This window comes from Puma concolor, chromosome E2, assembly GCF_028749965.1.
Source record: "Puma concolor isolate L17-30 chromosome E2, mPumCon1.1.hap2, whole genome shotgun sequence".
In the NCBI taxonomy this organism is placed as follows: domain Eukaryota; kingdom Metazoa; phylum Chordata; class Mammalia; order Carnivora; family Felidae; genus Puma; species Puma concolor.
In genome coordinates this window covers 18,301,759-18,314,735 of record NC_141681.1, presented here as the reverse complement: position 1 = coordinate 18,314,735, position 12,977 = coordinate 18,301,759, and the positions used below count along the sequence as shown (strand labels likewise).

Sequence of the window (12,977 nt, the reverse complement as noted above, 5' to 3'; positions counted from 1 at the left end):
AACCTTTCTAGTTTCCTGCCTTGCTCCAAAGACAAGTGTTAACAAGCCATTCTCCTTACTTTAAGCTTGCAATAAAGACTCTAGCCTAGCATGTGATTTGCCCAGAGAATTAAATATGCAAGCTTGCATGGTATTTAGAGGCTTATTATGACCTATGTCAGCTGTACCACTTTCAAAATGATTTTTCCCTTTTGAGCCATTAATCCTAAATATGCGTGTGTGTGTGCGTGCATGCACATGCGTATGTGCACAAGCACGGATGTGTGTATGATCACTTTTATTCAAAGGTATTTCTACTTAAGGTGATTAATACAAGTGCTGCTAAAATGAAGTTGACCAAATTAATTCCATTTAAAGCTTAATTGGTAGCCAAATGCTGTATAAAATCCTATATATGGATGATCTGAATCCTTTAAAAATATTTGATACTTACAAAAATGATGCTGGATCATTTGTATTGATTGTTTGAGGACTCTATTCTAGATAATACTGAATGCCTTTCCCCCCATTCTCTGCTTATTGGAATCAGACCTTCATAACTGGGTTGGGGCAGGGGAGTCCTTGAGGAAGCCTCATTAGGAGAAGCAGATTTAGCACCCTTTAAGATGGTCAGAAAGTCTCGAATTATTTTTCATTTTAATTTCCTGGCAAAATTCATGAAAAGTCAAGGAAGTTGGATTAGTATATTAAAACATTTGGGAAAGTATAAATGGGCTTTCCCATTTATTGACTGTATGGGCTTGAGCAGCTCACAGATTCTTCATCAAAAAATGAGGACGGGGGCATCTGGGCTGGCTCAGTCGGTAGAGCATGTGTCTCTTGATCGTGGGGCTGTGAGTTCAAGACCCACATTGAGGGTAGAGTTTACCTTAGGAAAAAAAAATGAGGACAGAAACACTGACCTCCCAGAGCTGACGTGAGATGTAGGTGATACTGTGCGTGTAAGACACGGAGCACCATGCCTGTTCTTGCAGGTTCTTGCCTTCATGTGTTGATGAGGAAGAAGGTGAGGATGTGGACATAGGATGTAAAGAGGATTTTGAGATTGTTTTTCTTATTCCTCACTGATTCTAAATTCTATTTCTGTGTAGGTTGTGGACTTTGTTGCAGCAACCCTGCAGCGAGCGTGCGCAAGCTTGGCCCACCAGGCAGAGAGCACCGTGGAATCGCAGACGCTGAGCATGTCCATGGGGCTGGTGGCTGTCATGCTGGGAGGAGCTGTTCAGGTGAGTGGCACACATGAGCCCCACCTGGACAGAGGGAGGAGGGAAGAGGAAAGAGAGAAACCTCTTGCTTCCCTTCTCACCCTTGTGAGAAAACAGAATGAGGCTGCGCTCAGGAGGACTAGGATAAACAGGTCAGGTTGCTAATGAGAATGCTCCCCAAAGCAGAGGACGAGAAGATCGTACCACTTCCACCCTGTCCCCTGCTCAGACTTCACTGTCAGAAGAGCAGGGCCCTTTCTGACCTGGCACAAGCTCGATTTGGAAATACCTGGCACAGTGTTTTGCATCTGTGGCGAATGCTAGGTTTTCTGCCCCTTACTCCGAGGGCTCTCCAAAACTCAGCCCTTGTCCCCGCTGCTGTAGTTGGGGGAAAACTTGGATAACCTCCTGATTGCTTAGGACTCCATCTGTTTGGAATAGTTCTGTTTTAGCACAGGATCCATTGTTCAACCCACATCATGTGTGGCCTGTTAAAGTTTTTGTGTCCCGTGCATGTATCTTTTATATACTTAGTTTGTAATTTTTAAATTCATTCACTTGAAAAGTATTTATTGCTTACCGCTTTGTGCCAGACACTGAGCTAAGGGTCTGGGAATACTGCCGTGGACAAAGCAAACGTGGTCCCTACCCTCATGAAGCTTACAGCCAGTGAGGGAGTCAGACACTAAATAACTCTTCAGAAGATGTACTTAGAATTGAATGAAGTGCCTGAAAAGAAAAGAGGAGGGTATCAAGAGAACATAACATCTAACCTAGGCTGGGAAAGTTTCTACCGAGAAGTAGAAGTTTGAGCTAAGATTTGAACAGTGAATAGGAGCTTGGGAGTGTGCAGGGTGCAGATGGCGGAAAGTCATTAAAAGACAACATCACATACAAAGTCTGGGAAGCAGAAAAGAGCCTGGTATATTTAAACACTAACAGAAGCCAGTGTGTAGCTGAGTTACAGAGACCGAGAGTCAGAGGAGTGCCGGACAAGAAGGGAGGTGGGCATGTGTGTATGTTAGGAGACTGTAAGAAGGCAGAATAAGCTTGATGCGAATGTAATGAAATCTGACCCAAAATCAGACAGGTCATGACTCGTAGCAATGAGCGGAGAACCCTCTGGGAATGGATTTTTTAATATGAAGATTCAAATCTGATACTGATTTGTGATATATTAGAATTTGTGTCCTTTCAAAGCTTGTCCTTAAGGGGAAGAGGAATTTTATTTGGGTCTGTTGTTAATGTGAAGCCCATTTCTTGGTAGATGTACTTAGCACTCCAAATTTTATATTTTCCATGTACTTTGAAGAAAACATTTTTGGTTCATTTTCTGAAGTCCTAATATATCCCTGCCATTAAATTGTCAAGGAGGGGTTCATCAGTGGACTAGTTTTTATTAAGTTGTATTATTGGATTTGGTTGGCCTGACTGGTTTTTGTTTTTCTGGTTGAATATTAAGAATAGTCTTTGTGTCCATAAGTTGAGAGTATCGTCTTTATGCTTTTCTTTTCTCTTACTTAACACCTATAATTTTGTACCACGTCCCAAATGGAAAATAGAACGCAGATATTTCCTTTCAACGTTTTTTATTTATTTTTGGGACAGAGAGAAACAGAGCATGAACGGGGGAGGGGCAGAGAGAGAGGGAGACACAGCATCGGAAACAGGCTCCAGGCTCCGAGCCATCAGCCCAGAGCCTGACGCGGGGCTCGAACTCACGGACCGCGAGATCGTGACCTGGCTGAAGTCGGACGCTTAACCGACTGCGCCACCCAGGCGCCCCGAACGCAGATATTTCCATTTCCCTTTCTAGAAGCCCGTTGTTTGGGGACTGGCTATGTAAATTAGTCATGTTTTAAGGACGATTCACCTAGCTGATGCAAATGTACCATCCTTTACCTGTCTCTGCCCTTCCATGAGCCATCCTGACTCACTGATGACATTCTGGATTCTTCTGACTTTGCATTTAGTTAAGTGAACATAAACATGTCACCCTGTACTTTTGCCCTAGATCTCTTAATTTTTTTTTCTGTTTGACTCATGGATTCATAAGGGGCTTCTATAGTAATTCTGGGTTTTCTGTCTTTGTAATAGAAAAAAAAAATCATGATTCTTAATTATGTTTTCAGATGGTCATTGTCAGGCTAGGACTTTTGCTTCAGAGTCTAGATTATACTAAATCAATCTCTGATTAGAGTTCATTGTTTCAGCTGATGAAACAGAATCTAACAGCATTTAAACTTTTCTTTCTTTCCTTTCTAATTTATGTAATTAAGATGATTATTAGAGCACAGTATCTAGGAAGAGGAGTCAATTTAGAGAAAGTGTAGGTCTAAGACTGCTAACAAGACAAGTGTAATTCCAAACTCATTTTCTAAATTTCAAGGTTGGTCGTCAGTAAAAGTGTGATGTTGGTAAAGTTTCTTGATGATGTTTCAGGGCCCGTGTCCCCTATAGCACCACTGCATGGAGCTGATCTGAGCTTGGAGGATCAGGGTGGTGGGGCTGGGACTCAAACCCGAATACTGAGGTCTCATACCATATTTTCTGAGAGTATCATAGAGTGAACTCACTCAAGAAATATTTATTGGGGCACCTGGGTGGCTCAGTCGGTTAAGCATCCGACTTCGGCTCAGGCCATGATCTCATGGTTGGTGGGTTCGAGCCCCATATTGGGCTCCACCCTGACAGTATGGAGCCTGCTTGGGATTCTCTGTCTCCTTCTCTTTCTGCCCCTCCCTTGCTCTCTCTGTCTGTCAAAGATAAATAAACTTTAAAAAAAGAAGTATTTATCATGTGCCTCTTTGCCCTCATGGAGGTTACCTTCTAGTGGCTGTGGTAAATCTGATGAATTCTTAAGTTTTTGAAAAAAGATTCATATTAGTATCTTTATGTGCAGCTTATTATAAAACAGGGCATACTGCATGCTGACTTAGAACCAAAATTAAAATACCACTTGTAAATAAATTCAGTGACACAGATGAGAACTGGACATGTTAACTATTCAGCAAAGTATCTGGAGAAACATAGGTGATATATAGAAATGAGTACACAAAGAATACACATAAATATTTTATGGAATTAGGTCAGCATTTTATTGCTGGAAGAAACCCTCAGATTCTCCCAAAGTAGTGATTCTCACTGGAGCAGAGTAAGGCCGGATGAGGAGACGTATGCCCCTTAGGCTAGCTTCGTAGAGCCTCCTGTGGGGCTTTTTCAGTGTATGCATGCTGTCCTCTGGCTGTCACTTTGGTCCTCATATGCTTCCCTTAGCAGGTATACTCCCTCCCACCACTCCATACCCCCCTCCCACCCCTACCAGTCCATTCCCCAGTTCTTAAATTTGAAAGCTTGCAGAAATTCAGAACAACTCACCATCTAGCTGGTTCACTCTTGACGCCCTGAAATAAATCATAGAGGTGGGCTGACAGAGCTCTGCCCATTCCACTCCTGAAGCCTTCCAGAGATCCTGGAAGAGAGGCAGCCAGATAAAGGAATCTGTCACTCACCTGCGGGCTGCTCCTTCAGGCCTCAGGCCTTCTACACAGAATTTTGAAGTCTGGATATGAGATCTGTGATGAGAAGCAGTGACAGGAGTAGAAATGAGGGCTTTATGTTTAATTCTCAACTTTGATATGGCCTCCGGTGACCCTTGAAAAATAATTCATAATTACTTAGTGGTTCCGTTTTCTCATCTATCAATTAAGTGAATATTACTTTATACCTCAACATTTTTTTGAATATCTGTGAACAAAATAGTTGGCACCTGTAGTCTTAGATTTCCCTAATTATTCTCATAGTGGGAAATCTGTAGGCTTATGAAACTGAAGGAATGCATAACTTTAATTGCCTTGTAAACTATTTGATTCAGAATCCACCTACACCTATGGTGATTAGGGAAGTTACTCGCTCAAATAAGATGAATCCAACAATGACTAAGAAGCTTGAAAACTGGAAGAAAAGATGGTTGGGTATTTTATTAATAGACTCTTTTTTAGAGCAGTTTTAGGTGCACAGCAAAATTGAGCAGGAGTTACACAGATTTCCCATAGACCTTCTGCCCCAGAGAGCACGGCTTCCCCCATTATCAGCATTCTGCCCTGGCGTGATCCATTTATTACGTCTTTGATTCTGCATTGGTACATTATCACTCATGGCCTACAGTTTACATTACAGTTTATTCTTGGTGCTGAACACTTCTATGGGTTTTGACAAATGTGTAATGACACACATCTATTATTATGATATTGTTTACACAATAGTTTCACTGCCTTTAAAATTCTTTGCACTCTGCCTCTTCACCCTTCTCTCCCCTCAGCCCCTGACAACCACTGATCTTTTTACTGTTTCCACAGTTTTGCCTTTTCCAGAATGTAATTTACTTGGAATCATATACTGTGTAGCCTTTCCATACTGGCTTCTTTCACTCAGTAATAGGCATTTAAGGTTCTTCCATGTATGTCGGGTTTGATAGCTCATTTCTTTTTAGTGCTGAATAATATTCCATGGTCTGGATGTACCACAATCTATTTATCCATTCACCTACTGGAGGACATTTGGTTCCCTCCAAGTTTTGGCAATTATGAATAAAGCTGCTATAAACATCTATGTGTAGGTTTTTGTATGGGCAGAAGTTTTCATGTCATTTGGGTAAATACCAAGGAGATCAGTTGCTGGAACATATGGTAAGAGTATGTTTAGTTTTGTAAGAAACTGCCAAACTGTCTTGCAAAAGTGACTGTACCATTTTGCATTCCCACCAACAATGAATGAGAGTTCCTCTTGCCCCACATCCTCACCAGCTGTGCTGTTGTCAGTGTTTTGGATTTTAGTCATTTTAATAGGTATATAATGGTATCTCATTTTAATTTGCAATTCTCTGATGACATATGATGCTGAGCATCTCTTCATATGCTGTATGTGTATGTATCTTCTTTGGCGAAGGGTCTGTTCAGCTCTTTTGCCCATTTGTAAATTGGGTTGCTTGCGTGTTTTCTTATTGTTGAGTTTTAAGAGTTCTTAGTGTATTTTGGATCACTGTCCTTTATCAGCTGTGTCTTTCTGCAGATATTTCCCCTTAGTCTGTGGCTTGTCTGCTCTTTCTCTTGACATTGCCTTTTGCAGAGTAAAAGTTTAAAAAATTTTAAATTTTGGTGAAATCTAGCTTATCACTTATTTCTCTAATGGACTTTTTTCTTTAGTATTTTATCAGAGAAGTCAGCGCCATACCCAAGGTCATCTAGATTTTCTCTTCTCTTGTAGGAATTTAATAGTTTGAGTTTTACATTTAAATCTATGATCCATTTAGGAGCACCTGGGTGGTTCAGTCGGTTAAGTCACTGACTCACGGTTTCGGCTCAGGTCATCATCTCGTGGTTTGTGAGTTCGAGCCCCGGATTGGGCTCTGTGCTGGCGGCTCGGAGCCTGGAGCCTACTTCAGATTTTGTGTCTCCCTCTCTCTGTCTCTACCCCTCCCCTACTCGTGCTCTGTCTCTCTCTAATTTTTGTGATAGTGTAAGGTCAGTGTCTAAATTCATTTTTTTTTGCATGAATGTCTAGTTGTTCCAGCACCATTTGTTGAAAATCTGTCTTTTCTCCATTGTGTTGACTTTCCTTCTTTGGCAGAGATCAGTTGATTATATTGGAATCACTGTGTTGCACACCTGAAACTAATGTAACATTGTGTGGCAACTGTGCTTAAATTAAAAAAATAAACTTAAAAGAAATCAATTGACTATATTTATATAGGTCTCTTTCTGGTTTCTCTATTTTGTTCCATTGGTCTAGTTATCTTTTTTTTTTTAATTTTTTTTTTAACGTTTATTTATTTTTGAGACAGAGAGAGACAGAGCATGAACGGGGGAGGGTCAGAGAGAGGGAGACACAGAATCTGAAACAGGCTCCAGGCTCTGAGCGGTCAGCACAGAGCCCGACGCGGGGCTCGAACTCACAGACTGCGAGATCATGACCTGAGCCGAAGTCGGCCGTTTAACCGACTGAGCCACCCAGGCGCCCCTCTTTTTTTTTTCTTTTAAGAAGTAATTGTTGTGTACAATAGAAATGAAAAAGAGGCCATACACTCCTGCTATAAATAGATTTTCCCATTTCAGACACTTAAAGTAAAAACAAATGCCCATAATACTACAGAGGCACGAGCTGAAGTCTAGCATAATGGTAATACTCACAAAATTATCTAAATATCTATCACTCTCTATTACTAAAATATCTCTCCCAGTTCTACAGATTCCTGATAAAATTGGCCTTTTACTCAGATAACATAATTTTTATTCTGGACATACATATTCTCTTCTCCCTTTAAGATATAGTAACAATGCAGTAGTCAGTTATCGTACACATGCAGATAGGTTAACATACTCTGCAAAGCTAGAAATTTTACCTTCTGTCAATTTTGTAGAGTTCCTGATGTTTAAACAAAGGAATCTGAGGGGGGTGTGTGGTGAAATTCTATAGGTACAAACCTGACATAAACCTCAAGTTTTTATTTACTTGGAAGGAAAGTGATGGGGAAAACAAACAGTAACAGTTCTGCGGACTTAGAATTTAAATGAGAATATTACATAGATCTTACACAGGCAGTTGTTTGATTGGTTGGTTGGATAATGAAACGAGTGAATGAGTTAGTAATAAATACCCTGCCTTGTTCTAAAAAGGATTTTAAGACTTGCAAGGTTTTCAAATATCAAGGGCTCATGAAGCCTCATATGATAATATTTCTAGTGTTTTCAAAGAGAAAAAGATTCTCACTGATTCTCATTTCTCTACTGCCTGCACATACACTTTTCCTAGTAAGGCATATGGCATTATAGAACAAAGCTGCAGGAGAGAATAAAATCTTATGTAATTTTCACTCTCACTTTCCAGAAAAAATTCCCTCTTGCCAATTATTGTCTCGATAACTTCCAGACCTATGATGCCTTTGTATGCTGACCAGCTACTTTAGAAAATGTAGTTAAGAACTCCTTTAGTTGTGGGTGCCTGGGTGGCTCAGTCAGGTAAGTGTCTGACTTCAGGTCAGGTCATGATCTCACAGTTTGTGGGTTTGAGCCCCGTGTGGGGCTGTCTGCTGTCAGTGCGGAGCCTGCTTTGGATCCTCTGTCTCCCTCTCTCTTTGCCCCTCCCCACACTCTCATGCATGCTCTCTCTCTCTCAAAAACAAATAAACATTAAAAAAAAAAAAACTGCTTTAGGGGCGCCTGGGTGGCTTGGTCGGTTAAGCGTCCGACTTTGGCTCAGGTCATGATCTCATGGTCCGTGTGTTCGAGCCCTGCGTCGGGCTCTGTGCTGACCGCTCAGAGCCTGGAGCCTGTTTCAGATTCTGTGTCTCCCTCTCTCTCTGCCCCTCCCCTGCTCTGCCTCTCTCTGTCTCAAAAATAAATAAACGTTAAAAAAAAATTAAAAAAAAAAAACTGCTTTATTTGTTCAAGTGAGACTCTGTAGGGTATTGTGTAAGAGTGTGGACTCTGGAGCCAGACCTACTGAATTCATATCGCACCATCTTCCGGTTGTGTGACCTTGTACATATTATTTAACTGTTCTGTGCCTCATTTCCCCCATTTATAATGTAGATAATAATCATAACTAGATTATAGGGATATGAATATGTGCGTATTTTTTATTGTATTTCTTTTTAAAGCATTTACATAGCACTTACTATGTGTCAGGCACTAAGTACTTTGCTAATATTAACTCATCTTTTATAGCAAAAGGTACATAGAAGTTAAAAGTACAATAATGCAGTAAAAAAGGTAATAAAAGTCAAAATATAATAATCTGGAAAATAATTTTACCATATGTCTGGGTACTAAAACCTGAGATGGTGAGAATAGCTGTAGAGACAAACAGTCTAACAGGTAAGTGGGTCCAAAGGATGTAAACAGGGTGTTCACAGAAAAAAGCAATGCAGACAGCCAAAAAACATGAAAGGATGCTTAATAGCACTGGTAGTCTGGCTAATGCAAATTAAAACCATAGGATAATCATGTTTTTCCCACCAGGTTCCCACTAAATTCCCACTAAAAATTAAGTGTAATCATGTACATCACTAGTTTATTTTTAACTCAGAAAAATACCTGCACACAGTATTTAATAAGTGTTAGCTATAATTATTCAACAATAGTTACTGAGTGCTAGACTATGCTGATTACACCATGAATAAGATCTTACTCAGAATATGTTCCCTTGTGCTTAGGCATTATTAACATCTGCTATATTAATTTGGGTTTGGCATTTGTTCTTTCATTTTGTAGTTGAAGTCAGGTGATTTCGCTGTCCTGAAGCAATTGCTGCCTTTGTTGGAGAAGGTCTCCAATGTGTACCCTGACCCTGTCATCCAAGAGCTCGCTGCCGATCTCCGCATCACCATCTCGACCCATGGGGCGTTTTCCACCGATGCTGTCAGTGTGGCTGCCCAAAGTACCCTGAACAGAAAGGATCCAGAAGGGAAAATAGAAGAACAGCAACAAACCAGTCATGAAAAGAACAGTAATGGGTCTGACCTCGAACAACAGCAAAGCCGGGAGAAATCCAGGCAAATGGGCCTGAAATCTCACACTCCACCCATTGCTCAGGAGGCCAGTGTGTCCAGAACTACTACAAACTACAAGTCTGGAAGCATCACCACAGACCAGCTCCAGGAGGTTATTTTATCGGCTTATGATCCTCAGATTCCAACGCGGGCTGCTGCCCTGCGAACTCTTTCCTGCTGGATAGAGCAGAGAGAAGCAAAAGCCCTTGAGATGCAAGAGAAGCTTCTCAAGGTAAGTAGAACATACTGGGAAAACACATGCACGCAGAATGGGGCAGCATTCTGGGAGCCTTGACTATGTACCAAGCACTGCCCTGGACAACCTGGGTTTTTTTGTTTTAATTTTCTTTAAGTTTATTCATTTATTTTGAGAGAGACAGACAGTGTGAGCAGGGTAGGGGCAGAGAGAGAGGAGGAGGAGAGAGAGAGAATCCCAACCAGGCCCTGCACTGTCAGCACAGAGCCCAATGTGGTGCTCGAACTCACGAAACCGTGAGATCGTGACCTGAGCTGAAACTGAGAGTTGGACACTTAACCACCTGAGCCACCCAGACGCCCCTGCCCTGGACCACCTTTAGGGAAATTGTAATTGTTCTGAGGAGGCAAGATGTAGACACAGGCAAGACTTAGATAACCACCTGAGACCACTCAGTTGAGCTTGAACAGGAAAGAAAAGGGGAAGGTACAGCATGAGCAAATTCCCAGAGAAGCCACCTGTTTTTTCTGGCCCCCCTTTGTAGGGGAATTGTGCAGAACTGGCTCCCCTCACTCCTGCCTTCTCCCTCCATCACAGTGAAGAGTCTGTTCTGTACACGAGAGATGTATGTGGGAGACAATGTATACTTGGTTGGGGATCTTTTCCCTTTTGTGGTAATTTTCCTGACCTCAGTATGGGTTAGAGATTAAGAGCAAAGAGTCTAGAGACTACTGATCCAATCCCAGATCATTTTCATGGACAAGTCATTTAAAATTTCTGAACCTCAATTTCTACACCTGTTTATTTATTTCTCAAGGGGGAAGGGCAGAGAGAGAGGGAGAATGAGAATCCCAAGCAGGTTCTGTGCTTTCAGTGCACAGCCAGACACAGGGCTGGATCCTGCGAACATGAGATTGTGACCTGAGGCGAAATCAAGAGTCAGAGGCTTAACCGAATGAGCCACCCATGCACCCCCCCCTCAATTTCTACATCTGTAAAGTGAGGGTAATAACAGTAGGACCCACTTTATGTTGAAAGATTTAGGGGCACCTGGACTGGCTCAGTCTGTTGAGCATATAACTCTTGAGCTTGGAGTTGTGAGTTTGAGCCCTATATTGGGTATAAAGATTACTTAAAAAGAAATTCTTTTTTTAAGTTTATTATCTGAGAGAGAGAGAGAGAGAGAGCATGACTGAGTGGGTGAGGGGCAGAGACAGAGAGAGAGAGAGAGAGAGAAAGAATCCCAAGCTGTCAGTGTGAAGCCTGACACAGGGTTTGAACCCCCAAACCATGAGATCATGACCTGAGCCAAAATCAAGAGTTAGACGCTTAACCGACCAAGCCACCCAGGCACCCCCAAAATAAAAATAAAATCTGAAAAAAGAAACAAAAGAAAAGAAGGAAAATATTTAAAATTTAAAATAAAATAGTCGTGTATGGATACCTAGCTGGCTCAGCAGGCAACTCTTGATCTCAGGGTTGTGAATTCAAGCTCCATGTTGGGCATAGAGCTTACTTAAAATGAATGAAAGAATGAATGAATGAATGAATGAATACATTTACATACATATATATATATATATATATATATATATATATATATATATATGTTGGAATGAATGAACCTGCTGACACCTTGAAAAAAAAAAGTCTGCGTAAAGCACTAATTATAGAGATAAGCACACAATGAGCATCTAAAAAAGGTTCCCCATCATGATTATCATCTCTTTCATATTCTTTAGCCATTAGATTAAGAGTTATAATTCTGATTGAAAACATTTATCTCTAGTCACTGAAGTGTTAGAATCAATAGTATAATAATAATAACCACTGTTTATTGAGCCTGGTCCTATACCTTTCAGACATTGTCTCTAGTCCTCACAACACCTGCAATATTGGTATTATCCCCATTTTAAGATGAGAAAACCAAGGCCTGTTAATGTGCCAAGGATTTGCTGCTATTAAAATATTACTGTAAGCCTCAAATAATGTATCTCCTTTGAGTAATCAATCACCAAAGATATCCCTTCATACACCAAATAGATGGTGAATGCTATGAACGTCTTTGGGATTTTCTTGAACTTGTTTAACCTTCATCTTCTGTGCATGATTGGTCAGGTCCTGTCAATTCTTTTTCCAAGAAGTCTGTCAAATACCTCTCTCTCTCTTCTTCTTTATTCCCATGGCCACTACCCTGGATTAAGCTTCCTTTACTCCTTACATGATCCCACCCCTTCCAACCTGGCCCTCTTTCCAATTAATCTAATTTTCGGCTCTCCCTAACATGCTGCAGATGTGGGGACCAGCAGCATCAAGTTGGTATCAAGACTCACTGTGCCCGCGAGCGATGCATCACTAAATGTGGAACACAGATACCCCCGTCCTTCCCCTAGACTCCCAAGCAGGAAAAAAATGGGCATATGGCTGCTGTCTTTCTCTGGCCCTCATATTAGGGCCTAAACTTAACATGTCACTGTCTTATCTTCTTCATAAGCTTAAGTACTCTCTGCAGTTGACACCCCAGTGCGTTCCTCAGTTGTGAGACAATCTGTTGAATACAATTTGTAACTAATGTCAACTGAAGTGCCGAAATGTGCAAAAGATTTAAAGAAATAAATTAGAACAGATTCAGGGTTATCTCAGTAACATCTCTCTGTCACTTGCATTTCCATATACTTTCTGAATGCAAGGGAAAAGGATGAAATTAGAGCAAATATGCCATCAATTGGACATAACCCCACACTTGGCATCTTGTGTTTCATGACTGGTAGTCTGTCGTGTCACATGTGAGAGTATTGCCCACCATGGCCTGTAGTGGAGCAAACGTTGAAGATTCTTCTTCCAGGTCTTGGTTTCCATGCCTACTTCTGGTATATACTTGGCCACTTCAAGAAGTATCTCCCTCTAACTGGTACTCTTTTATAACTATTGTAAAAATGGGTCTTCAAACATATACACCGTCTTCCCTACAAGATTCTCAAGTCAGACCAATGTCTGGCTAAGACAAACAAGAAGAAAAGCATTTATT

At 41.1% G+C, this 12,977-nt stretch overlaps 1 protein-coding gene across 4 annotated transcripts in view; it reads left to right on the top strand.

Moving 5' to 3' along the window:
* The window catches only part of TANGO6 (transport and golgi organization 6 homolog), a 192,695-nt gene that overhangs the window by 64,607 nt on the left and 115,111 nt on the right, over positions 1–12,977 (top strand). For all 4 annotated transcript variants that reach the window (XR_015244733.1, XM_086689063.1, XM_086689062.1 and 1 more), the window contains 2 exons: positions 1,092–1,226; positions 9,476–9,985. Coding sequence is in view for 3 of the 4 variants with exons in the window: in XM_086689063.1 (XP_086545189.1) it covers positions 1,092–1,226; positions 9,476–9,985 (645 nt within the window). In the remaining variant the exon portion in view is untranslated. The remainder of the gene's footprint in view (positions 1–1,091; positions 1,227–9,475; positions 9,986–12,977) is intronic.